The following is a 27,633-nucleotide window of genomic DNA, read 5'->3' as shown; positions in this document are numbered from 1 at the left end:
CTGTGTGAAGTGATGTGGGATTAGGCAGATAGATGGAGGAGGGAGCGCCTGCGCAGCCGCGGTTCTAGAAACTTTTCGGGTGGGCTGAACCCCCCTAAATGTTTGTCTCAGCCCACCCTAAGAACATAGAGGGGGGGGGGAAACACGCACACAGCGCATTGAGTGTAGTCAGAAACTGCTACTAATGACCACCATGGATTTGGAGAGGGGAAAAAAAAAAAAAAAAAAAAAACTTTTTTTTTGCCTCTATTTTTTTGGGTGGGCTGAGACTATTTTTGGGTGGGCTAAAGCCCACCCAAAAACGGCCTAGAACCGCCCCTGGCTACCATAATGCACCACTCCCTTACCTCTGTTCCTCTTGCACCTCACTCAGCTGCCCACACAATCAGACTTAATTACTTCACCCTGCACCGTTCCTTTAACCTCCTGAGTCCCCTGGGGTTCCTGCGAGGACATCACATTTTGGCGTTTCAATAATAGAATACTTAATCTTTCCTAAATTGAAGCACTTGTGTGAGGACAGTGGGTTAATCATTTCAAGAGAAAACATTATTTGGGGAGATAAGGGAAGACACTACTAGTTTACAAGAGTCTAAATAGTTATTGGGTGTGGTATACAATATAAATATAAACAATATCAATTATAAATATAAATAATAAATACTATAAATCATACATATTCTGATGTGTTTTTTGGGTGTTTACAGGGCATGTTGATCTGACAGCAGCTGAAAAATTGCTGTATCGGATAACAGGCTGGAGGATCTTTTTCTGCAGACATTTTATTTTTGCACAGCCATGATAAGCATTCAAATAAAGAGAAATACTTTATTATAAGTTGGTGACTTTATTGTGTTAACAGAAAGATAATTGCACCTGTGACCTTATGCGAGGACATCATTTTTAACTATTTAAAATTATTTTCTACTTTTTTTTTTTTTATTAGTACTTAGTTTTCCGAAGTAATCCCAAATAGCAAAGAGAAATCAAAAATCCAATGCAGCTATTGGGGTCGGGACTCAGGAGGTTAAAACCCAGTCAATCTACTCTCCTTTGGAGCTATACCACGAAGCAGGATTAGTGGTTTAGCGAGGTAACTTCAGGTTTAACCCTGGGTTTGCCGTGCTAGTGCTACGACGCTAGTTCACTTCTTACCGAGATATATATCCATGGCAATTTATGCTGCACGGCTAACCTGGTCCGGAGCAGGTTAAGTGCAAGGATAAGATTAAACCTTAAAAGGCACTGCCCATGAACCAATGAGCTTCCTGGAAAATCAGCAGTTTGGAAATGGTCAACCCCTTTCTGGAAAAAATGCCCATCGAGGAAGGCGCACGGATAGTGAGGGGGGCTCTCAGGAGAGATAGAGAATCATACGAGGGGGGGGATAAAAAGAGTCGTTACAGTCAAATTCAAAAGCACACAAGTAAACACAGATGATGTTGACACCCCAAGTTTAACCAAAACTGTTTTACCAGTTTAACCAGTCCCACTTGCTCCGTGACTCCATTTTGCCAATGTTCAAATAGAAATGGGAAAAGTAAAGGGAGGAACAGGGAAAGATCTTAGGAGCTTCTGTTTTAGGAAAGTCTGTTAAGTAAATGCAGGTTCCCTTCTCAGACAGAATGGGTGGGTCTGGGTCACCCTGGTTACTGCACTGAGTTGCAAGAGCCAATGAGGGGAGAAACACACATGCAGATTAGATAGACTATAAAAATAAGGGGAGAGAGGGCCATGTTTGGTGGAGTCAAGCAGTTGAGGAAATGAGTGGGACAGAGGTGATGCCAGAGGGGGGAGAGGTGAAGGAGAAGAAGGGAGAGGAGGTGGTGCACCTTCGGCGGACCATAGGCCTGATACCTGCTGTGTCCTTCATCATCGGGTCGGTGGTGGGCAGCGGCATCTTCATCGCACCCAAGGGGGTCCTGATGAACAGCGGCAGCGTGGGGCTCTCTCTCCTGGTGTGGGTTCTGAGTGGGGTGCTCTCAACATTCGGTAAGACACCTCAAAATTAAGGTTTGGCTCATATGGATTTTTGAAGTTGATTGTTTGGATTGAAGCAGCAGATTGGTGAGAATCTGTATCTATCTTTAAAACGGACCATTTTCCTGCCAATAATTCCCCAAATTATAATTATTCTGGGTTTCCCACAGATGTTGAGTCTTGGCAGAGTAGAAAACAGCATTTTAGACCATGGGACACATTGAAACCAAGGAGGACAATAATAGTAAAACATGCATACTTGTGGAATATGAATACGAAGTGTCTCATCAGTCAACCCCATATAGACAACCACTGTAGTATTGATCAATTATTCAATAAATAATGTCATCAAAACTGCATCATATCCATTGGAGATGGATGGCAGTGATTGACTGATATCCAAGTTTTAATAAAAGCAAATAGTGCAAAATATGGCAAAACTAAAACCCTGGATATTCTAACTAGTATTCCTCACTTTATGCAGATGTATGTTTTTTTTTCCAATTGCATACAAACATTTACATTCAGTCATCAGCTGGTCATTATGTGTCTTTTGTTAACATGAATGTGGAAGAAAATTTAACATATATAGTATGTGGGCGGTGGGCCTACTTGTTCAATTCAATTCAAAATACTTTGTTAGTCTCTTGAGGGGCAATTAGAGGCAGGTTGCAAACATGGACATATACACAGCTCATTCATACATGTTTAAGCATAACAAGAGAAGAGAAACATGATAATGTTAGAACAGGATTAATGGCAGCGACCCCTCTGATGAGAAATCACCCACTGTAACCTTTAACTGAATATGCCAGATGTCTCTGACTGTCACACAGTGACAGACATAACACATTTTGTTCTGTCAGCACATTCTGTACGTCCTTGGGAGAGCCTTTTTCTTCTTCTTACTTCTTTGACTTGATTTAATAAATATTCAAGTAGCCTAAAAGACAAACCTGACTCAAGAACCTTTCTTCAACAATGAAGGAAATATTTATATCTAATAAAGGCAGGAGCGTCTGTCTGTACTGTCTGTCTGTCTGTCTGTCTGTCTGTCTGTCTGTCTGTCTGTCTGTATGTCTGTCCTTCGCGTATCTCAAGACCGAATTTGGTGCAATTTGGTCTCACCAAAGCGGAGATATTAATGTTCCACCCTGCTTTGCCCCACCTGCTGCTGCTACACACTGCAGTTTGATTGATTGATTGAAAAGTTTATTTCTATAGGGACAGATACATAAACATAGAGCATTCACAGGAAACAGTCTTTGTTATATATCCTGACATTTATAGCCTAAGCTAGTTTGCAATGTTTGTCCCTAGATGTTATAAGGCAAATATAAAAACAGGGTACAGAATACAGACTATAGAATACAGCTGTTAGGTTACACAAAATATAAAACATAAAACAAATATACATCTGTTATGTACAGTATACAATATATGTAGTAAATATACATTAGTGTGTTAATGTAGTACATTAATAACATCATGGAAAGCAACATAAGATTAGCAACTTAAAATGGGGAGTTTTATCCACACTCACACCCATCCACTCTCACACTTAGTCAATTACACTGGCAACATCCATCTATCCTACATACACACACACATATGGCGCACGCACACATACACACACACACACACACACACACACACACACACACACACACACACACAAACACACACACACACACACACACACACACACACACACACACACACACACACACACTCACACACCCACCCCACACATGCACAGCAGATCAGTTACAAGTGAGAGCATGACTGCTAGTGCTGGCTCTTCAAATACTGTTTCACATTGATTTTAAAATGATCCCAGTTGTGGTCTTGTTTAAGATATGTAGGTAATAAGTTCCAGTCCTTAACCCCCTGTACAGAAAAGGCTGTTTGTCCTAAGGAGGATTTTCGGAAAGGGACTTTGCAGTTCCCTGCCACAGCACCCCTAGTGGCTGTGCCAGAAACCCCAAGCGGTACCACCATATCGCCGAAAACACGTGGCGCCTGATTATGGATATATTTATGGATCAATTTTAAGTTAGCACATTTGCTGACATTTTCAAAATTCAAGATATCTAGTTTCTTGATAACCCGGCAATGGTGAAACCTGATTGGCTTTCTGTCCAAGATTTTTATTGCACGATTATAAATCAATTCAAGAGGTCTGGTTCCTGTCAGACCAGCTTGAGACCATACAGTTGCACAGTAACTCAGGTAAGAGAAAATCATAGAGTGCATAAAGATATTCGCAGCATAAGATGCTAGACAGTTCCTAATCAAATTCAATTCATACAGGTTTGCCTTTGCAACTCTGCTCACCCCCTGTATGTGTTTCTCAAATTTTAGATGAGTGTCTAACCTCAATCCGAGGTATTTTACCTCAGATACCTGGTCTATAGGTTGACCATTGACTTTTAGGTTGAGCCTATTTAATTCACTCATGTCATCTGGTGTGGACCGTCTCCTGGATGAGAAGCATATTGACACAGTTTTCTTGATGTTCAATGTGAGACAGGAACGTTCAAGCCATTCTGATACCGATTCCAAGTGTTCCGTCAGCCGCGCGGTAATTGAAGTAGTGGTCCGACCGGGCACATAAATGACAATGTCGTCTGAGTACATTTGTAGACCATCTCCTGGACAGGATGCTGGGAGATTATTTATATATCGACTAAAGAGAATTGGTCCAAGAATGGATCCCTGCGGAATACCTGTTCTAGTGAGGTTGTTTGTTATTGATGATGACGCATTGGTCACGGTTGCACAGATAGGATTTAAACCATTGTAATGTTGTGTCTGAGAAGTTAGAGTTTGGAGATGAGTATGTCATGGTTGATGGTGTCAAAAGCTTTCTTAAGGTCCAGGAAGACGCCCCCCCCCCCCCCCCCAGATTACCCTTGTCAATCATTATCTTAAGCTGATCCACAAAGAAACAGTTGGCGCTCTCAGTGGAGTACTTGGAGCGAAAACCAAACTGTTGTTACACCATGCACTGTATTCCATCAGGGGCCCTGTGCTATGCTGTTACACCATGCACTGTATTCCATCAGAGGGCCTGTACTTTGCTGTTACACCATGCACTGTATTCCATCAGGGGCCCTGTGCTGTTACACCATGCACTGTATTCCATCAGGGGGCCTGTACTTTGCTGTTACACCATGCACTGTATTCCATCAGGGGCCCTGTACTATGCTGTTACACCATGCACTGTATTCCATCAGGGGCCCTGTGCTATGCTGTTACACCATGCACTGTATTCCATCAGGGGCCCTGTGCTATGCTGTTACACCATACACTGTATTCCATCAGGGGCCCTGTGCTATGCTGTTACACCATGCACTGTATTCCATCAGGGGCCCTGTACTATGCTGTTACACCATGCACTGTATTCCATCAGGGGCCCTGTGCTATGCTGTTACACCATGCACTGTATTCCATCAGGGGGCCTGTACTTTGCTGTTACACCATGCACTGTATTCCATCAGGGGCCCTGTACTATGCTGTTACACCATACACTGTATTCCATCAGGGGCCCTGTGCTATGCTGTTACACCATGCACTGTATTCCATCAGGGGCCCTGTGCTATGCTGTTACACCATGCACTGTATTCCATCAGGGGGCCTGTACTTTGCTGTTACACCATGCACTGTATTACATTCAGGGGCCCTGTACTATGCTGTTACACCATACACTGTATTCCATCAGGGGCCCTGTGCTATGCTGTTACACCATGCACTGTATTCCATCAGGGGGCCTGTACTTTGCTGTTACACCATGCACTGTATTCCATCAGGGGCCCTGTACTATGCTGTTACACCATGCACTGTATTCCATCAGGGGCCCTGTACTATGCTGTTACACCATGCACTGTATTCCATCAGGGGCCCTGTGCTATGCTGTTACACCATGCACTGTATTCCATCAGGGGCCCTGTGCTATGCTGTTACACCATACACTGTATTCCATCAGGGGCCCTGTGCTATGCTGTTACACCATACACTGTATTCCATCAGGGGCCCTGTGCTATGCTGTTACACCATGCACTGTATTCCATCAGGGGCCCTGTGCTGTTACACCATGCACTGTATTCCATCAGGGGCCCTGTGCTATGCTGTTACACCATGCACTGTATTCCATCAGGGGCCCTACTATGCTGTTACACCATGCACTGTCTTTCATCAGGGGCCCTGTGCTATGCTGAACTGAGCACCACTTTTAAAAAGTCAGGAGGCGAGTACACATACCTGCTGGAGACACTGGGACCTCTGCCTGCCTTCCTACGACTCTGGGCTGAGTTTCTATTCATGAGGTGCGTCCATTCTTGTTTTGATCTCTATAATGAAGTCAAGTCATAGCAGCACATACTAAACCTGTTTCCCCTGTACAGGCCGGCAGCGGTGGCCTATATGTCCCTGGCGTTCGGTCGCTATGTGGTGGAGGCGTTCTTCACACCCTGTGCTGCTCCCACCCTGCTTATCAAACTGGTCAGCATCTTTGGAGGGAGTAAGTGGCTGTCTCTGCATTTCCCAAATACTGAAAGATTGCCATAGAAACTCTGTTTGATGAAATGTTTCTCTCTGTGCTCCTGTAGCGTTTGTAGTGGCGGCCAACTGCTGGAGCGTGACCCTGGCCTCTCGAACTCAGGTCACTCTGACTGTCCTTAAGATGTTGGCGCTGGTCCTCATCATCGTCCCCGGTGTCATCGCACTGGCCAAAGGTGGGAGGGAGGGTTTGATTGAGATAAATGCATGAATTAATTCAATAGAGTTGAGTTTTTAAATTCAGAATCAGAATCAGAATCAGAAAGACTTTATTGATCCCCGGGGGGAAATTAGGACAAGTTACAGTAGCTCGCTCACAGAACACACATAGCATAAAATAAACAGTAGTAAATGCGATAGTAAGCATTTAATTAAATCAAGCAATTAAATTATTATTATACCATTATAACTAAAGTTTGGGAACAAGGCCACGCCTCAATCAACCATTCAATCACTCACTCCACCCTACTTATACGCCCCAAACCATGATCCTTTCTCGCTCTCGTCTCAATTCAACTCATCCCTCTCACCCAACCCCTTAATCTTCCATCTCAGCATAAGAACCACAGGGGATAAGATGGAGCCATGAAGACCATGAAGAAGAGCGTCCATCGGCGAGGCAGTTCCCCCACCCAGAGTCTCATTCCCTGCTTCCTTGAGACACTTACTCATACATCCTTTCGAATCATCCCTTCCCCTCGATCCCTTCATCCTTTCCCCTCGACCCCTTCTAATAATCCATTGTGACGCAGTTAGTGAAAGGTCTATTCCACATGTACCATGTCAGTAATGCTCAGTCACTGTATCTCTGTATCTGCTTCTATGCAGGAAAGACCGAGAATTTCCAGAATGGTTTTGAGATGGATTCATTAACACTGGATATGCTGCCACTGGCCTTCTTTAGTGGTTTATATGCCTATGGTGGATGGTAAGCATATGAGCACTAGTTCAACATTCCTGTGCAGTTTTACCACGAGTGGAATTTTTCATGAGCTGAATGACACAGAATGCCGATAATATTACAAACGAGAATATGAACAATGCATAAAAAATGCCACACAATGAGACAAGATAGCAATATACGGTTAACACAACAGTGTCATCAAAATGACACACACAATGTTAAACACCTGACAATCAACTGTTTGCCTTATATGGACATGCTTTTCCTTTTCCCTTCAGGGGTAATCTGATTTCTTGCACAGAAGAGATCATTAACCCAAACAGGTATTTCCCATTTGATACCTGCTCTCCAGTTAATGCGTTTCCAAAAGCCATGCGACTATGTACTATGCATACTGTGTGTGTGTGTGTGTGTGTGTGTGTGTGTGTGTGTGTGTGTACGTGTACGTGTGTGTGTGTGTGTGTGTGTGTGTGTGTGTGTGTGTGTGTGTGTGTGTGTGTGTGTGTGTGTGTGTGTGTGTATGTTGTGTGTGTGTGTGTGTGTGTGTGTGTGTGTGTGTGTGTGTGTGTGTGTGTGTGTGTGTGCGCCCTGTCTCATCAGAAACATCCCACTGGCAATCATCTGCTCCATGGTGACAGTGATGATCTTCTATGTGCTTGTTAATGTGGTCTACTACACTGTGATGACTCCTGCTGAGCTGCTGCTGTCTGATGCCGTGGCTGTGGTCGGTGCCATACTGTATACTGCATGCATTTGCTGAAAAATAATTTCACTGTCTGTTGTTGTGCAAGTCTCATCCAGTGTCTGTGCCTCTGCAGACGTTTGCCAACCGCACTCTCCAGGGCCTGGCGTCTGTGATTCCCGTTCTAGTGGCCATATCCTGCCTGGGGTCATTGAACGCCAGCCTCTTTGCAGGGCCCAGGTAATCTAGTTCCAGAAAGGAACCAGACCCAGAAATCGACCTATAGGATGACTGATTATCTGTCTCTCTGTCCACGCTGCAGGGTCCTGTTGGTGGGAGCCAGGGAGGGCCAGTGGCCGGCACTCTTCTCCATGATCCACATCCGCAGACACACGCCTGTGCCGGCTGTGCTGCTACTGGTGATGTGCTTTCACACTCAATTGCATAGATTCTTTATCAATGTCATGTTGATGACAGAGGTGATATATCTCCAGTGAAGTAAGGTCAGTGTAGTGGCAAACAAATAGGAAAGTAAATTATGACCGTGGCGATCATCATAAGGACACTTTTTTTTCTTCTTCAAAAAAGATCAGTTTAGAAATGCAATAGTTCACACCTTTTCTCCTATCTTCATATAACGTGCATCACTTTAGCATGACTTAAATATGAAGAATATTAGGGTAATTGGTGCAATATTGGTAGTAGTGATAATGATAAAGAATCAATATATAATTAAATAGCCCAAATAAAATAATACATAAAGACACACTCACGCTCAAAGGCCTTGGAAAGCTTCTCTACAGCACCAGGAATATCATTCAATGCAGTGAATGCTTCATTGTCTATCATTGTTGGACTGAGTAGAGCAGGGGCGGACTGGGATTCTAATTCAGGCCAGGCATTAGATACCAAGCAGGCCAGGCCGATATGGGCCGACGCACGTGCCGGCGTCCGAAGGGCGGCGGCGAAAAATGTGGGCCATTTGAAGCCCAATTTGGGCCGTTTGAAGCCCAATTTGGGCCGTTTGAAGCCAGATTTGGGCTGTTTCAAGCCCAATTTGGGCCGTTTGAAGCCAGATTTGGGCCGTTTGAAGCCCAATTTGGGCCGTTTGAAGCCCAATTTGGGCTGAGTCCAATTTTACAATGAGATGCACCCACTTTAACCCTGAATAAAGTAATAAAACCACTAGTAAACCAGTAGGCGGCACCTGGCCTGCTAGTAGAGTGTCTTCATTGCCTTGCCTGTATATGTCTCCTCCAGTACCCCTCGATGGTGCTGATGCTAGCCACTGGAGAGATCTTCCAGCTCATCAACTTTGTGGCCTTCTCTGGTTGGTTCTTCATCGCCTTGACAACCTCTGGGATGCTCATCCATCGCTATCGCTTCCCCCTCCACCCCAGACCTTTCAAGGTGACCATATCTGCCTTTATTATTTATGCCAAATTACTGTATAAAGCATTCTCCATCCTATCTTACCTGTTTTCACTTGCTGTGTTCGACCCCCAGGTGCCTCTGGTCATCCCAATCATCTTCACTGCAGTGTGCTTCTTCATCGTGGGTATGTCTTTGTACTCGGACCCCTGGACCACGGGGCGAAGCGGCGCCATCACACTAAGCGGGATCCCAGTTTATTACCTGACCGTCCACCGCTCTCGCCTGCCTCAGAGATTGAGATGCATCTTCAGTGAGTCATGCGTCCAAATTTGATTGTGTATTTTCATCTCACCACACTATAATTGGAGAGGGAAAGGCGGTGCACAATTGCTCAACTACGCCTGCGTAAAGCACAGGCCAGCATGGGCTGCGTCTGCGAGCCCGGGAAACCAACAAAGTAGGCTACGGTAGACATGAGCGATGAGGAGGAGGAGGGCAAAGATGACGAGGACGAGGCATGGTAGGCTAGAAAGATCTCTCTGTTTCTAGTCACAATGGATTGCAGATTTCAAGCAACATTCAGTAGAGAATTTACCAGGAAGCCATTAAAAAAAGGTTTTGAGGTTTTGGCAACAAATGATATGAAATGCAGGGACTTTGCTAATGCTTAAATATTCATCAGAAACAGATTGTTTAGAACATGTGGTAGAACACTGACATGGTTGTTTAGCAGTGTGCTGTTCATCATGGAGATTGAAGAAGCCTTGACTCTATTATTCTGACTCTCTCCTACATTCAGACTACTGCAGTACACAGCTGCAGATCCTACTAGAAGTGGCTCAACAGGAGGTCCAGACATACTGACGACCCTGAGGACATCCAGAAATATCCACCTTTTCATCTACAGTTTTAAAATCATATTAGTCTTACTGCTCGCACCATTTCCTTGGATCAGATTTAATTTAATTGATATAGGAATTTTAAGATATTTTGAGTAAATTCCAGAAATAGTTTGCAAAAAAAAGATTTCAAGACTGAACATGAGAGTAAATAAGATGGACAATTTAGCAATAATGTATTGCACAAATGTATTCATCTGGCTCATACAGATTAACATGTTCAGTCAATAGCCTCTTTAGTGTGTGTCATCACTGAAGAAGTATTGCTAGGCGGAACATGATTATTTGTTATAAAATATATTGCATTTCTTTGTTGCTGTGTGTTTATAGGTATCACATTCAAAGTTGGAAAGAGCATCTATAAACCGTCATAGTTATGCCTACACCTGACCTGTGATGCTCTAAGCCAGTTCCTATACGAGGGATCAGACGAGCAGCATTTTGGTAAACAAATCGCGTCACTGGGTGGCAACGGCAATGGAACCCTATGGAGCCTGAGTTTGAGCGTCTGACTCTAGCCGGCTGACCGTGTTTACAATTTAAAAACTGTGACAGTTCACACAACTTTAACATGACATGCATATATACATCAAACTCTTGAGCTAATTCTGCTCTCACTCAGAATGTCAAAATATAATCAATGTGATGTATAGTTTTTTAAGATATTAACGTTTGTTTGGCACAACTCATACTATGTTGATGTTTTCTTTTCTTTCTCTTATGTGCATACTTTGTACGGATTATTGTTATTACTGGTATTGGTTTTCTGAGGTAGAGACCATATAAGCCCAGATAGGGTTTCATGTCTCACCTGCACATTGTTTTGTTGTTGTCGTTTGGTCTGTTTCTGTTTTTTTTTATTTGCAAATAAAGAAAAAGAAAATAAATTGTGCGACATATTGTGCAATAACAATAATAGCAATTCACAAACCAATTGCTGATATCTACACAGGGCAATTGATCCTACCAGTGTGCGTTCGTAAATCCAATCTGATGCTCTACAGTCTACACTGAAATGAGAGCACTCTGCTCTAGTCTGGATGTTAAAACCTCGCTCCGTGACTTCCGGCTATGGCCGGAACGTAGGAACCAAAGTGCTGTACTGTAATGTTATGGATCCGGCAAGTTTCTTCAAGTACTTCTTTGAATACTTCATTTGGTATGGCCATGCTTCTTATTTTTTCTCTAACTCGTAGCGACTGGCGAGGTTAGGCTGCCTACTGCTGCATTTCTATGGGGGAACGAAAACACTGCGGACCAGAACACAGGACCGGAACACGGGGCGGGACATCCTGCCTGTAGTAATCCGTACCAGGCTCTTCTCCTCGGGAAGAACCTGGTTAAGAGACATTCGAAATAACGCGTCTCTGACCAGGGTGGGGGGAGATGGCGGAAATGGCGTCGGAGAGTGAGAGCGCGAGCGAAATTGAAAATTTTCAGGATAAAAGGGGACTAGAGAATAAACGCAAAAGTCTGTCGTGACATAAGTCAGTCAGTGAAGAAAGTGAGGAAAGATAGATCGGGTCCTTTTGCTGTAGGAATAAAAGCGGTGGGCCACAATATAAATATAAACAATATCAATTATAAATAATAAATACTATAAATCATACATATTTTTAGGTGTTTTTTGGGTGTCTACAGGGCATGTTGATCTGACAGCAGTTAAATTGCTGTATCGGATAAGGCAACCTCTCTGAGCTGGAGGATGTTTTTCTGCAGACATTTTATTTTTGCACAGCCAAAAGCATTCAAATAAAGAGAAATACTTTATTACAAGTTGGTGACTTTATTGTGTTAATAGAAAGATTGCACCAGTGACCTTATGCGAGGACACAATTTTTAACTATTTAAAATTATTTTCTACTTTCTTTTTTTTATTAGTACTTAGTTTTCCGAAGTAATCCCAAATAGCAAAGAGAAATCAAAAATCTAATGCAGCTAATGGGGTCGGGACTCAGGAGGTTAAAACCCAGTCAATCTACTCTCCTTTGGAGCTATACCACGAAGCAGGATTAGTGGTTTAGCGAGGTAACTTCAGGTTTAACCCTGGGTTTGCCGTGCTAGTGCTACGACGCTAGTTCACTTCTTACCGAGATATATTTCCATGGCAATTTATGCTGCACGGCTAACCTGGTCCGGAGCAGGTTAAGTGCAAGGATAAGATTAAACCTTAAAGGATGGGTTTTCCGTGGGGAATATGAATATATATTAAATCTCACGCCCCTAAGGTTTTCGAATCCGTTGAAATTCTTGAAATTGGAGCTTCACTCCCAGAGATATCAAGCATCTCTCACATATTTTTTGGGCCAGCCGACGCGTTTCGCGTCATCTGGCCTAAGTCCGCCTTGCGGAAGTCGTGCACCTATGAACTACAACTGTTGTTGGCCATGGTCCCGCCTCTAGAGGTCCTCCACGCCCCTTCAGAGGCCTTGACAAAAACCAAAAGGCAGCCATCTTTCCAACCGCCTAGCCTGCTGTAGCTAATATTAGCTTCCCATAGTTCCTTGCAAAGAGACCATTATCTCGGGAACGGAAGCACTAATCGACACGGGACTGGCGGCATTGGAAAGCTCGTCAAATTTTACATCTAGTAGTAGGTGGGTTGAAGTAACGAAATCAACGCTGAGCAATGTACCCGTTTTTACACATTTTTACAGAAAATAGTTACAACATCAGATGCGCGTAACTCCTACGAAAATGCCTTAAAATGCATGAATTTTTTTTTATGAAGACATCTCCCGACATATATACTTCAGTTTAAATGTGGTGCAATTTGGAGGCAATTTATTTTCGATTTATTTTCGATTTATTTCTTCTTCTCTCCATATATTATTGTCGAAGCCTTCTTCTTCTTCTTCTTTGAGTTTTATGGCGGTTGGCAAACATATATGTGCATTACCGCCACCTACTGGAGTTTGATATCAGCCAAATGCCTGAGGGGTGGGCATAAAAACGAAGGCCACGCGAGCCCAGTGCATTGTGGGAAATGTAGTATTTCGAGTCCCCGCACCCGCACCTCCCCCCCACCACCCCCCCCCACACACAGAGTGGATTTCGGTTGATATCTCTGTGAGTAAACCTCCAATTTCAAAAATTTCAACGGATTCGAAAACCTTAGGGGCGTGAGATTTAATATATATTCATATTCCCCACGGAAAACCCATCCTTTAAAAGGCACGCCAACCAAGACTCATGCGTATCACCACCAGAAAGACTCCCTGTGGTGAGGGCTCAAAGACCTGGGACCGCTTCCAGATGAGGATCCACAAACGTCTGATCGATCTGCACAGCCCCTGAGATTGTCAAGCAGATCACATCCATCAGCATAGAGCCTGGCGTAGAGGTCGAGGTCACCATCGCAGATGCATAGAGATCACTGATGATGATGCAATAAAGAAAAAAAAAGTAAAAAAAAAAAAGCACTGCCCACGAACCAATGAGCTTCCTGGACAATTTGCAGTTTGGAAATGGCCAACCCCTTTCTGGAAAATATGCCCATCGAGGAAGGCGCACGGATAGTGAGGGGGCTCTCAGGAGAGCTAGGGAATCATACGACTCTAAAGTGACATTTTTCCAAGACATTTTTGGACAAATACAAACTACCAAATCGACTGTACTTGACTTGAAAGGTTGAATAATACACTAACAAACTAGGTTAGACCACCCAAACCAGTGTTTTTATTTCACTATACATCCTGGAACTTGACGCTAATGGCGTTAGCATACTCCATCCACATACATGAAACGGTTAGCATTTGAGCTACAGTAATGCATTGTAACATTAACAGCATGTGATTTGGGGGATACCCAGGGCCGATTTTACACTTCATGGGCCCTGGGGCTATTCATCTCTGGGCGCCGGCGAAAAAAATTTGAGTGTTTTTTTTTAACCTTTTTTAGCCGTATTTAAAGGAATATCTCATTTTAAATCAACATTAGGATTATACTGTTGTGATGTCATTATTCAGTATCTTCTCCTTTTCTCACTAACTTTCATGTCACCACCTGCTCTCCTGTCAGCATTCTAACTTACAAACACAAACTGTAGGTTTAGCCATCATGTTCTTTCATAAACAGCCTGATTGGAAAGAAAACATTGCCACTGAGATGTCACAACAAGCACTTTTATTTTTATTATTTAGTATTTATTATTGCTGTTATTATTACAGTGCACACACACATGGTTATTCAATTATTGCACAAATCAATCAAGCAGTATTCAAGTCTGTTCTACCTGAAATGTCTTCTTCCTGACTTTTGCGGTGGCAAAGCGTTTGACTAGAGTGGTGAAGTCCAATGTTCTAACAATGTCACTTTCCAATGACATCAATGTCAAGTGGGTGAGCCTTTCTTGTCCCATTGTAGACCGTATCCTGTTCTTGACAAGCCCAAGTTTTGAAAAGGAGCGCTCTCCAGAGGCATTTGTTACAGGGAGAGTTAAGTAAATCCTGAAGGCAATATCCGCATATTTGGAAAAACTGATGACAGGTTCCTCTTCCTTATTATTTGAAGCAAGTGCCGCACACTTTTATTGTTTTTGTTTTTATTACTTGTTTTTATTCTTTGTTTTTATTATTTATTATTTACAAAAAAACATTTTATTTTTATTTTTATTTTTTTTGGGCCCCTTGATGTCCCGGGCCCCGGTAAGCCCGTTGGTAAAAATCGGCCCTGGGGATACCCCAGCCTGCGCGGTTTCAAACCATGTCAAGCTAATTTGAATTCAATCTAGCTAAAAGCAAAGAAAATTGCAGTGCATTGTTTGAAGTAAAATGCGTGTGCATTTTCTTTTCAAAATCACCTGTCAAATCCCACTTGAACCCCTGTGCATGTGTCACAAAGGTAATAGACACTAGGTTCTTTAAATCTCTGGTTCACAAGCACATAGACGGAGGCAGTTTCAGGATCAAAATAATCAAGTTTATTTCTCCATAAGCAGCTGAGAAAGGTTTTAAAAGGCAGTGTAAGGCAGTCTTTATAAAAGTTTAAAGAGTCATTTAAAAAGGCAGCAGTCTCTTAAAAGGCAATACAAAAAGTGTCTTTATCCAGTAGAAGGTTCACTAAAAGAAGGGGAATTCATTCAGTCAATGGATCTTCCCAGTAGTCTCTCCTTACAGTCTGTGCTAGAAACCAGCTTCTCCAGCACTTTCCTCCTGCTGCTTTTCACCCAGGACAGGAGCTGAGGGAAGACTTTTCAAGTCTGTCCCTCTCTGCTGCAGCTCTCCTTGCCTTCTGCCGTTTTCCTCCTCTCTCCCTCTGGCTCTGGAGGGGGGGGGGGGGGGTACAAAGAGTCGTTAGAGTCAAATTCAAAAGCACACAAGTAAACACAGAAAACTGTTCTTAGTTTACCCAAGTTGTGACACATGCAAATTTTGATGTTGACACCCCAAGTTTAACCAATACTGTTTTACCAGTTTAAACCAGTCCCACTTGCTCCGTGACTCCATTCTGCCAATGTTCAAATAGAAATGGGAAAAGTAAAGGGAGGAACAGGAAAAGATCTTAGGAGCTTCTGTTTTAGGAAGTCTGTTAAGTAAATTCAAGTGTTTTGTTCCCTTCTCAGACAGAATGGGTGGGTCTGGGTCACCCTGCTTACTGCACTGATTTGCAAGAGCCAATGAGGGGAGAAACACACATGTGGATTAGATAGACTATAAAAATAAGGGGAGAGAGGGCCATGTTTGGTGGAGTCAAGCAGTTGAGGAAATGAGTGGGACAGAGGTGATGCCAGAGGGGGGAGAGGTGAAGGAGAAGAAGGGAGAGGAGGTGGTGCACCTTCGGCGGACCATAGGCCTGGTACCTGCTGTGTCCTTCATCATCGGGTCGGTGGTGGGCAGCGGCATCTTCATCGCACCCAAGGGGGTCCTGATGAACAGCGGCAGCGTGGGGCTCTCTCTGCTGGTGTGGGTGCTGAGTGGGGTGCTCTCCACGTTCGGTAAGACACCTCAAAACTAGGGTTTGGCTCATATGGATTTTTGAAGTTGATTGTTTGGATTGAAGCCTCAGATTGGTGAGAATCTGTATCTATCTTTAAAACTGACCATTTTCCTGCCAATAATTCCCCAAATTATAATTATTCTGGGTTTCCCACAGATTTTGAGTCTTGGCAGAGTAGAAAACTTTTTAGAAAACATTTTAGACCATGGGGCACATTGAAACCAAGGAGGACAATAATAGTAAAACATGCATACTTGTGGAATATGAATACAAAGTATCTCATCAGTCAACCCCATATAGACAACCACTGTAGTAAGTTTTAATAAAAGCAAATAGTGCAAAATATCGCAAAACTAAAACCCTGGATATTCTAACTAGTATTCCTCACTTTATGCAGATGTATGTTTTTTTCCCCAATGGCATACAAACATTTACATTCAGTCATCAGCTGGTCATTATGTGTCTTTTGTTAACATGAATGTGGAAGAAAATGTAATATACAGTAGGCTATGTGGGCCTATAACAGCGCGGGGTCTCCCTCTCAGAATGTACTTATTCAATTCCAAATACTTTGTTAGTCTCTCGAGGGGCAATTAGAGGCAGGTTGCAAACATGGACATATACACAGCTCATTCATACATGTTTAAGCATAACAAGAGAAGAGAAACATGATAATGTTAGAACAGGATTAATGGCAGCGACCCCTCTGATGAGAAATCACCCACTGTAACCTTTAACTGAATATGCCAGATGTCTCTGACTGTCACACAGTGACAGACATAACACATTTTGTTCTGTCAGCACATTCTGTACGTCCTTGGGAGAGCCTTTTTCTTCTTCTTACTTCTTTGACTTGACTTAATAAATATTCAAGTAGCCTAAAAGACAAACCTGACTCAAGAACCTTTCGCCCACGGGGTGGTGCATGAGGGAACGGGCACTGCACTAGTATCTAATAAAGGCAGAAGCGTCTGTCTGTACTGTATGTCTGTCCTTCGCGTATCTCGAGGCCGAATTTGGTGCAATTTGGTCTCACCAAAGCGGACATATTAATGTTCCACCCTGCTTTGCCCCACCTGCTGCTGCTACACACTGCAGTTGATACAAGCTCACACACTGCAGACAGAGTGCAGTGCCGAATTGACTTCAAACTTGGCGGGTGTGCTGCTGGGAACCCCAGAAAGTGCAGTGTCGAATTTCATGCAATTTGACCAATCAGAACACGGCTTTCATGTATCTCCAGAACCGTTCGACTTCGAACTTGGGAGACGGGCAGGCACTACACTAGTCTGTCTCTGTCTGTCTGTCAACATGTGGGCAATGTTTGTTTGTTCTGTTTGTTTACATTTTTGTACCATTGATGATGTCATAGGAGGCATTGTGACATTACTGATGATGTCATCACTGATGTCATAAGACTGATAATGTCATAAAAGGGAGGCAAAATCATCTTATGACATCACTGATGACATCACTGATGATGTCACAGGTACTGATGAATTAAAGGGCACACACACACACACCCACTGCAGGGCGGACGTAGCTTCCATCAGGGGCCCTGTGCTATGCTGTTACACCATGCACTGTCTTCCATCAGGGGCCCTGTGCTATGCTGAACTGAGCACCACTTTTAAAAAGTCAGGAGGCGAGTACACTTACCTGCTGGAGACACTGGGACCTCTGCCTGCCTTCCTACGACTCTGGGCTGAGTTTGTATTCATGAGGTGCGTCCATTCTTGTTTTGATCTCTATAATGAAGTCAAGTCATAGCAGCACATACTAAACCTGTTTCCCCTGTACAGGCCGGCATCGGTGGCCTATATGTCCCTGGCATTCGGTCGCTATGTGGTGGAGGCGTTCTTCACACCCTGTGCTGCTCCCACCCTGCTTATCAAACTGGTCAGCATCTTTGGAGGGAGTAAGTGGCTGTCTCTGCATTTCCCAAATACTGAAAAGATTGCCATAGAAACTCTGTTTGATTAAATGTTTCTCTCTGTGCTCCTGTAGCGTTTGTAGTGGCGGCCAACTGCTGGAGCGTGACCCTGGCCTCTCGAACTCAGGTCACTCTGACCATCATTAAGATGTTGGCCCTGGTCCTCATCATCGTCCCCGGTGTCATCGCACTGGCCAAAGGTGGGAGGGAGGGTTTGATCGAGATAAACGCATTAATTAATTCAATAGAGTTTAGTTTTTAAATGAAATTATACCATTATACTAAACTTCGGGAACAAGGCCACGCCTCAATCAACCATTCAATCACTCACTCCACCCTACTTATACGCCCCAAACCATGATCCTTTCTCGCTCTCGTCTCAATTCAACTCATCCCTCTCACCCAACCCCTTCATCTTCCATTGCAGCATAAGAACCACAGGGGATAAGATGGAGCCATGAAGACCATGAAGAAGAGCGTCCATCCGCAAGGCAGTTCCCCCACCCAGAGTCTCATTCCCTGCTTCCTTGAGACACTTACTCATACATCCTTTCGAGTCATCCCTTCCCCTCGGCCCCTTCATCATTTCCCCTCGGCCCCTTCATCATTTCCCCTCGGCCCCTTCATCATTTCCCCTCGGCCCCTTCATCATTTCCCCTCGGCCCCTTCATCCTTACCCCTCGGCCCCTTCATCATTTCCCCTCGGCCCCTTCATCATTTCCCCTCGGCCCCTTCATCCTTTCCCCTCGGCCCCTTCATCCTTTCCCCTCTGCCCCTTCATCCTTTCCCCTCGACCCCTTCATCATTTCTTCTCTGCCCCTTCATCCTTTCCCCTCTGCCCTTTCATCCTTTCCCCTCGATCCTTTCCACTCGGCCCCTTCATCCTTTCCCCTCTGCCCTTTCATCCTTTCCCCTCTGCCCCTTCATCCTTTCCCCTCGGCACCTTCATCCTTTCCCCTCTGCCCTTTCATCCTTTCCCCTCGACCCCTTCTAATAAACTATTAATCCATTGTGGCGTGGCCTTAGTTAGTGAAAGGTCTATTCCACATGTACCATGTCAGTAATGCTCAGTCACTGTATCTCTGTATCTGCTTCTATGCAGGAAAGACCGAGAATTTCCAGAATGGTTTTGAGACGGATTCATTAACACTGGATATGCTGCCACTGGCCTTCTTTAGTGGTTTATATGCCTATAGTGGATGGTAAGCATATGAGCACTAGTTCATGTTCAACAAAGATTCCTGTGCAGTTTTACCACGAGTGGAATTTTTCACGAGCTGATTGACACAGAATACCGATAAAATAAAAGACAAACGAGAATATGAACAACAATGCATACAAAAAAATGCCACACAATGAGACAAGATAGCAATATACGGTTAACACAACAGTGTCATCAAAATGACACACACAATGTTGACACACCTGACAATCAACTGTTTGCCTTATATGGACATGCTTTTCCTTTTCCCTTCAGGGGTAATCTGATTTCTTGCACAGAAGAGATCATTAACCCAAACAGGTATTTCCCATTTGATACCCGCTCTCCAGTCAATGCGTTTCCAAAAGCCATGCGACTATGTACTATGCATACTGTGTGTGTGTGTGTGTGTGTGTGTGTGTGTGTGTGTGTGTGTGTGTGTGTGTGTACGCCCTGTCTCATCAGAAACATCCCACTGGCAATCATCTGCTCCATGGTGACAGTGATGATCTTCTATGTGCTTGTTAATGTGGTCTACTACACTGTGATGACTCCTGCTGAGCTGCTGCTGTCTGATGCTGTGGCTGTGGTCGGTGCCATACTGTATACTGCATGCGTTTGCTGAAAAATAATTTCACTGTTGTTGTTGTGCAAGTCTCATCCAGTGTCTGTGCCTCCGCAGACGTTTGCCAACCGCACTCTCCAGGGCCTGGCGTCTGTGATTCCCGTTCTAGTGGCCATATCCTGCCTGGGGTCATTGAACGCCAGCCTCTTTGCAGGACCCAGGTAATCTAGTTCCAGAAAGGAACCGGACCCAGAAATCGACCTATAGGATGACTGATTATCTCTGTCTCTCTCTCCACGCTGCAGGGTCCTGTTGGTGGGAGCCAGGGAGGGCCAGTGGCCGGCACTCTTCTCCATGATCCACATCCGCAGACACACGCCGTTGCCGGCTGTGCTGCTACTGGTGATGTGCTTTCACACTCAATTGTATAGATTCTTTATCAATGTCATAATATGACATTGATTATGTTGATAACAGAGGTGATATATCTCCAGTGAAGTAAGGTCAGTGTAGTGGCAAACAAATAGGAAAGTCAATTATGACCGTGGCGATCATCATAAGGACACTTTTTTCTTCTTCAAAAAAATCTGTTCAGAAATGCAATAGTTCACACCTTTTCTCCTATCTTCATATAACATGCATCACTTTAGCATGCAAATATGAAGAATATTAGGGTAATTGGTGCAATATTGGTCCTTTATTAGAACTCATCATCAGTGTCGTTCACCTCTGATATGATGGAAATGATTACATATTTATTGTGGAATTACTCAAAAATTGTTGTTTATGGGACTCTAATACTGTACCATGTCATGTCAGCTTTATTTATGTAAATTAGAACAAAACACTGTTACAAAGCACATCGTAGCCTATGATCACATTTCTAATCCAGCACACATATCAGGATTGATTGACACTTCTTTTTAATAATAGTTTAAATAAGCAAGAAGGAGCGAACAACGCATTGCGCATAATTTGCATCATCAGTTTCACTTTCTAAATAATTTTTGTCAAAAGTAGCTTATGAGCCTATTAATAATTGGAGTTTACTCTATATTATTTTTGTGTGTGTCTAAAATACATTTAAAATGTTTTCACAAACGGACTTCCTGCAGTACCTCTGCGGACCCCCTAGGGGTCACAGACCCCTGGTTGAAGACCACTGATTTAGCGGACTGCTCTCTCCCTCTGCTCAGAAGCAGTGAAGGCACGCAGGGCACCTGACTCGCTTCGGATTCAGTCCCTCAACACGCCTACTTTTCAATGGTTAAATCAAACTTCAACACACGCTATGTCCCACCTCTCTACCCTGTTTCATTCAGAAATATGTATATTTACAGAACATTTATGGACAGTGAATTGAAGCGTTAGAACAAATCCTCACTCTATGGCGCTACACCACAAATAGATTTTGACCGCCACAATTTCAACTAGTTGACTGCAAACTCCTGCTTTAGGTCTTATATAGGTATTGTCTTGCCGGAACATCATTCCAATCAAGAGAAAATCCCCTGTTGTTCTTTTATTATTTTACTTTTGTTTATGCCTACAAAGCAAAATGTTACTTTGTACTTGAGTTCTCCCCTGGAAGTGATTTTGGTATAGATGGGCCCCCATTGTATTTAAGCAAGCAGTAATCTACCTACCATTCTACCTGTATGCAGAATATATAGGGAGACAATTATGTTTTCATCATTGTAAAGCCACAGAACAGTAAAGAGGATATTAATGGGATGTGTGTAGTTCTTCATAGATCTAGCCTCATTATTTTGCTCTCAAAGTGCACCAGATTGATTCATTTTTACTTTAAAATGTACAAAACTTTCTCCCGGGGCCGGGGGGGACCCGTAAAGGTCTGAACTTAAAACCGCCCCTGTGAGTCACATAATGTGCAAATGGCATTTACATATTATAGAGATACTATAGCAATATAATAGGAACATGTATACTAGCAGATGAAATATATATATTATAGGCGTATAGATGAAAATAAAAATCAATAGATATACATAGTAATAATGATAAAGAATCAATATACTGTATAAATAAATAGCCCAAATAAAATAATACATAAAGACACACTCACGCTCAAAGGCCTTGGGAGGCTTCTCTACAGCACCAGGAATATGATTCAATGCAGTGAATGCTTCATTGTCTATCATTGTTGGACGGAGTAGAGTGTCTTCATTGTCTTGCCTGTATATGTCTCCTCCAGTACCCCTTGATGGTGCTGATGCTAGCCACTGGAGAGATCTTCCAGCTCATCAACTTTGTGGCCTTCTCTGGTTGGTTCTTCGTCGCCTTGACAACCTCTGGGATGCTCATCCATCGCTATCGCTTCCCCCTCCACCCCAGACCTTTCAAGGTTACCATATCTGCCTTTATTATTTATGCCAAATTACTGTATAAAGCATTCTCCATCCTATCTTACCTGTTTTCACTTGCTGTGTTTGACCCCCAGGTGCCTCTGGTCATCCCAATCATCTTCACTGCAGTGTGCTTCTTCATCCTGGGTATGTCTTTGTACTCGGACCCCTGGACCACGGGGCGAAGCGGCGCCATCACACTAAGCGGGATCCCAGTTTATTACCTGACCGTCCACCGCGTTCGCCTGCCTCGGAGATTGAGACGCATCTTCAGTGAGTCATGCGTCCAAATTTGATTGTGTATTTTCATCTCACCACACTATAATTGGAGAGGGAAAGGCCTGCGTGAAGCACAGGCCAGCGCCGGCTGCGTCTGCGGGCCCGGGAAACCAACAAAGTAGGCTACGGTAGACATGAGCGATGAGGAGGAGGAGGGCAAAGATGACGAGGACGAGGCATGGTAGGCTAGAAAGATCTCTCTGTTTCTAGTCACAATGGATTGCAGATTTCAAGCAAAATTCAGTAGAGAATTTATCAGGAAGCCGTTAAAAAAAGGTTTTGAAGTTTTGGCACACAAATGATATGAAATGCAGGGACTTTGCTCATGCTTAGGATGTAATGTATTCTCCTCAAATATTCATCAGAAACAGATTGTTTAGAACATGTGGTAGAACACTGACATGGTTGTTTAGCAGTGTGCTGTTCATCATGTAGATTGAAGAAGCCTTGACTCTATTATTCTGACTCTCTCCTATATTCAGACTACTGCAGTACACAGCTGCAGATCCTACTAGAAGTGGCTCAACAGGAAGTCCAGACATACTGACGACCCTGAGGACATCGAGAAATATCCACCTTTTCATCTACAGTCTTAAAATCCTATTAGTCTTACTGCTCGCACCATTTCCTTGGATCAGATTTAATTTAATTGATATAGGAATTTTAAGATATTTTTAGTAAATTCCAGAATAGTAGCCGAACAGCATTTTGGTAAACAAATCGCGTCACTGGGTGGCAACGGCAATGGAACCCTATGGAGCCTGAGTTTGAGCGTCTGACTCTAGCCGGCTGACCGTGTTTACAATTTAAAAACTGCGACAGTTCACACAACTTTAACACGACATGCATATATACATCAAACTCTTGAGCTAATTCTGCTCTCACTCAGAATGTCAAAATATAAGCAATGTGATGTATAGTTTTTTAAGATATTAACGTTTGTTTGGCACAACTCATACTATGTTGATGTTTTCTTTTCTTTCTCTTATGTGCATACTTTGTACGGATTATTGTTATTACCGGTATTGGTTTTCTGAGGTAGAGACCATATAAGCCCAGATAGGGTTTCATGTCTCACCTGCACATTGTTTTGTTGTTGTCGTTTGGTCTGTTTCTGTTTTTTTAAATTTGCAAAAAAATATATATATTGTAGCGTATCGCTGATACGCCAAAGAACGGAGAGTTGTAGTTGGTACAGGGTCTTTATTCACAGGCTTCGTTAGCTCCTAGCAGCTAGCTTCACACCGCTAGCTCGACACATAACAACCGGTCTGCTCGCCCGCATGGCACTGACTGGCTTCCGCCCCGGCCGCTGGTCACATATATCCCCTTCCCCCTAGGAACACACCCACACACATCAGTTCCTAGCTGCGATCCAGACACTTAGGTTGCACATCACATTACAGGTAATACTTGGATTACCTGAACACGTTACATACTCCTCACCCAACAATAAGGTTAACGCCCACGTTAACACCCACAACCCACACATATCCCCCTGTACCAAAACACACCAACACAACATTTTTCCCATCACCACATCAAATTATAATTCCCCAACAACCAGTCTTTTCTTTTCAGCACCCCCGTCATAATGTCCAGTTTTTCATTAGGTACTCCGTAATGTCTAGTTTTCCATTAGGTACCCCCATAATGTCTAGTTTCCCATTAGGCACTCCATAATGTCTAGTTTTCATTATTTCCTTCTTTTTCACACATTCATTTAAATTCAACACAATCTAATTTCAGTTCGACAACAACCCCAACATTTACATCATTCTTTTTCCATTACCTTCATTTAAACCTTTTTTCTTACTCACATTATCCCACTTCAACCACTATTTCCATCCCCCCTTTTAAAGCTTCTGTCCCATCTGAAGCACATTACAGTCAACACATGCACTGCAGTGTAAGTCAGCACGGTCCCCCCTCTGTGCCCCACAGTCCTCACACGCATCGCAGTATCTTCGCACATCCTCCTTTTGTTTGCCCCAGTAGAAATGTCCACGGATGCGGGTGAGTGTCTCTTCGGGCCCAAAATGACTGGAACCAGGGCCCTTGTGTGCCCCCTTAAGCGCCAACTCTCGCAGGTAACCGGGTACAACCGCCTGCCTCCCTTTTACCCCGTGCTCTGTTCTCTCCAACAGCCCGTCTTCATCTAGCCGCAGGTCGGAAAACATGTTCCACAGTCCTTTCGTGGCACCGGAAAACATGTGAGTCTCCTTCACCGGGGGCCGGCGTCCGGCCGCCACCCACGCAAGCACCGGACCGATCTCCGCGTCCTCCGCCTGCCTGCGTTTCCACTCACTCACGTCGACATCCTTGATGGTCGCTCTGTCGTCCTCCAGATCCACATCTGGACAGTCCTCCTCGTCTTCCTCCACCTCCTGCACTCGGTCGTCCTCCCGCCCCCCTTCCCCAGGGGACGGCGTGTTCAGGACAGCAGGGGGAACACAACCGGCCTCGCTCTCCACCTCGGCTTTCCGCACAGCAACCGTGGGGGGCGCAGTGCAGTTTCTGGCTAAGTGCCCAGGCGAACGGCAAGTCCAGCAGAGTCTCACCTGTCCGCCGCCTGCACGTCTCTCTTCTCCCGCTGCCCTCCGGTCCCCGACAGCCTTTTGACACTCTCTAGCCAGGTGTCCAATCTCGCCGCATGCCCAGCAGGCTCCCTGCTGACCATGTCGTTGTCCCGCATACCCGGTCCGTCTCCCGGGACCGCTTCTGCACCACCTCGCCACGTGGCCCGGCTCTCCACATGTCCAACACAGTCTCTTTTGCGGCTCCGCGTGGGGCCCGTGCTCAACTGTGACGCGGTATACAGTGATGTTATTGACGTTTGGTTGCTCCCCTGGAGCGGTGGGAGGGTGACCCATCTGGACTACCGGCCCCCCTGCAAACGTCAGTGTGCTCTTCCCTAGGTCTACTGTGCATTGGTTTAGCGTCAAGTAGTCCTCCCCCAAGATACAGGGCCCCGCCATCTCTACTACCCATACCGGAAAGTTCACTGTCTGTCCCCCCACAGTTATCATCACGGACCCCCTTCCCCTCATTGGCATCAACTCACCGGATACTGTCCTCAGCAGCTGGTCCGCTGGCTGCTCCAGAAGCGCTCCCTCTGGCATCATGTTGTAGTTCACCAGCGTTGCCGTACACCCCGTGTCCACCAGGGCGACACAGGGCTTCCCTTGCAGGCGGACCTGAACATGGCAGCCGTTCATCGTGTGCGGCCCGTTCTGCATGTTGACAGCGCCGGCGATGTCGTCTGCTTCGGGGGAAGGCGACGCCCCCCCTCCCCGTCTGTACCGCTGGGCCCCCTCCAACGGTGACGTGGCCATAGGGAATATGACGTAGGGGGCCCGTCTCGCCCCTCTTAGACGGGCCCCGCGCCGTTTCCCTGGTTCCACGCTCCTCCGCGGCACTCTCTGGCCCGATGCCCGGGGCGTCCACAGGTCCAGCAGCGCATGGCCCCGGGCCCCCTGGCCCCGGTATTGTCTCGTGGGGTGGGCTGCAGGGTCGCGCTTCGGAGCAGTTGTTCTGTTAACTGGCGCACCGACTCAGATAGCTCTTTCACCATGTTGCCTTGCTCTTTCACCATGTTGCCTTGCTCTGCTAAGGCCGTCTTCCACGCTGGCTCTTCTTGTAGCTGGCTCTCCGCTGCCATTCTCACCACTGGGGCGGCCTCCATTATGCCGCTGCTCTTATCCCAGCCTTCTACTGTCTCTATCTCCAGCGCCAACTCCAGCGCTGCTCCCAGTGTTTTTGGATGTCCCAGCGTTACCTTCTGGCTTAGACCCCGTGGCTCGATGGCCTGGACAAAGTAGCTTAGGGCTAACCCATCCAGCGCCTCCGTCGGTAGCTGGCTGTATGCGCGCCGGCTGAGAGTCTCAATGTCTGTTGCCAGTGCACGCAGCGACTCACCCTGCCGTCTGCGTCTGTTACACAGTTCCGCGGCTACGATGGCCTGCTCTTCACATCGTCCGAAGCGTCTCCGCAGGGCCCCCATCACCACATCCAAGTCCTTTGTATCCGCTATTGCCGACACGCACGCCGTAGCCTCGCCCTCGAGGGACATCACGAGATGGCTGGCTCTCTCCCTTCTCGTCCAGCCATTCCATTCTGCAGCCTCCTCAAACTGCTTGCAGTATGCCTCCCACTCGCCTTTACCGTTGTATTTCGGGACGAGCACGTCCTTCCTGGTTCTGCGGGCGCCATCCCCCGCCGTCGCGTGCCGTGCTTCAGCCTCGTCACTCCCCGCCTGTCTGCCAGCGGGGCCCGGCTCGGCTCCGCTCTCCTCCCGCCCGAGGTTCTCCCTCATCAGTCTGTATTCCTCTCTATTCTCCGGATACACCGAGGCTTCACCGGGCCGTGGCACAGCCTCCATGGCTACAGCGGTGTTGTCAACCCGCTCGATCTTCACTCTCACCGGCCTCGGCTCTTCCGCTCTCTCCGCCGCCTCGTTAGCCCGCCTGCTAGCCTCTTTGAGCCGCGGGGTAGCTTCCGTGGCTACGGGGATATCGCCGTTTAGTTCGGATTTTATCATCACAAACCCCAGGCTTGCTGCTGCTATCCCCGCCTGGATCTCTGTGGTAGCGGCCGCGTCTACCCCGTCTTCTTTCTCCTCAGGTGCTTGGTAGTCCGCCCCGGCTCTTTCTCTTCCCGCCTCCCGTTTGAGTCTTTGCTTCTCTCTCTTCAGGAACTTGTTAACCATCTTGCCGATTCTGGAGGTAATTCACCGTTTTAAACTTCTGACGCCAATGTAGCGTATCGCTGATACGCCAAAGAACGGAGAGTTGTAGTTGGTACAGGGTCTTTATTCACAGGCTTCGTTAGCTCCTAGCAGCTAGCTTCACACCGCTAGCTCGACACATAACAACCGGTCTGCTCGCCCGCATGGCACTGACTGGCTTCCGCCCCGGCCGCTGGTCACATATATCCCCTTCCCCCTAGGAACAC

At 45.4% G+C, this 27,633-nt stretch overlaps 2 protein-coding genes across 2 annotated transcripts; both read left to right on the top strand.

The window, feature by feature from the left end:
- Nucleotides 1-1,763: 1,763 nt before the first annotated feature.
- On the top strand, nt 1,764-10,364 carry LOC310776603 (cystine/glutamate transporter-like; the record flags this gene model as incomplete). The annotated part of the gene is made up of 12 exons (XM_083636780.1): nt 1,764-1,992; nt 6,182-6,308; nt 6,387-6,502; nt 6,591-6,716; nt 7,369-7,468; nt 7,723-7,767; nt 8,045-8,168; nt 8,263-8,366; nt 8,449-8,545; nt 9,387-9,536; nt 9,633-9,810; nt 10,300-10,364. 12 exons carry the CDS (start codon nt 1,764-1,766, stop codon nt 10,362-10,364), a joined length of 1,461 nt encoding a protein of 486 aa, XP_083492906.1.
- A 5,741-nt stretch (nt 10,365-16,105) lies between these two features.
- Nucleotides 16,106-23,227, top strand: LOC310776602 (cystine/glutamate transporter-like; the record flags this gene model as incomplete). The annotated part of the gene is made up of 12 exons (XM_083636779.1): nt 16,106-16,334; nt 17,934-18,060; nt 18,139-18,254; nt 18,344-18,469; nt 19,372-19,471; nt 19,747-19,791; nt 19,936-20,059; nt 20,153-20,256; nt 20,341-20,437; nt 22,251-22,400; nt 22,497-22,674; nt 23,163-23,227. The coding sequence occupies 12 exons, from the start codon at nt 16,106-16,108 to the stop codon at nt 23,225-23,227; spliced, it is 1,461 nt and encodes a 486-aa protein (XP_083492905.1).
- Between the last annotated feature and the right edge of the window lie 4,406 nt (nt 23,228-27,633).

Source organism: Poromitra crassiceps (assembly GCF_964638095.1).
Source record: "Poromitra crassiceps genome assembly, chromosome: 5".
In the NCBI taxonomy this organism is placed as follows: Eukaryota; Metazoa; Chordata; class Actinopteri; order Beryciformes; family Melamphaidae; genus Poromitra; species Poromitra crassiceps.
This window is presented reverse-complemented; position numbering and strand designations above follow the sequence as displayed.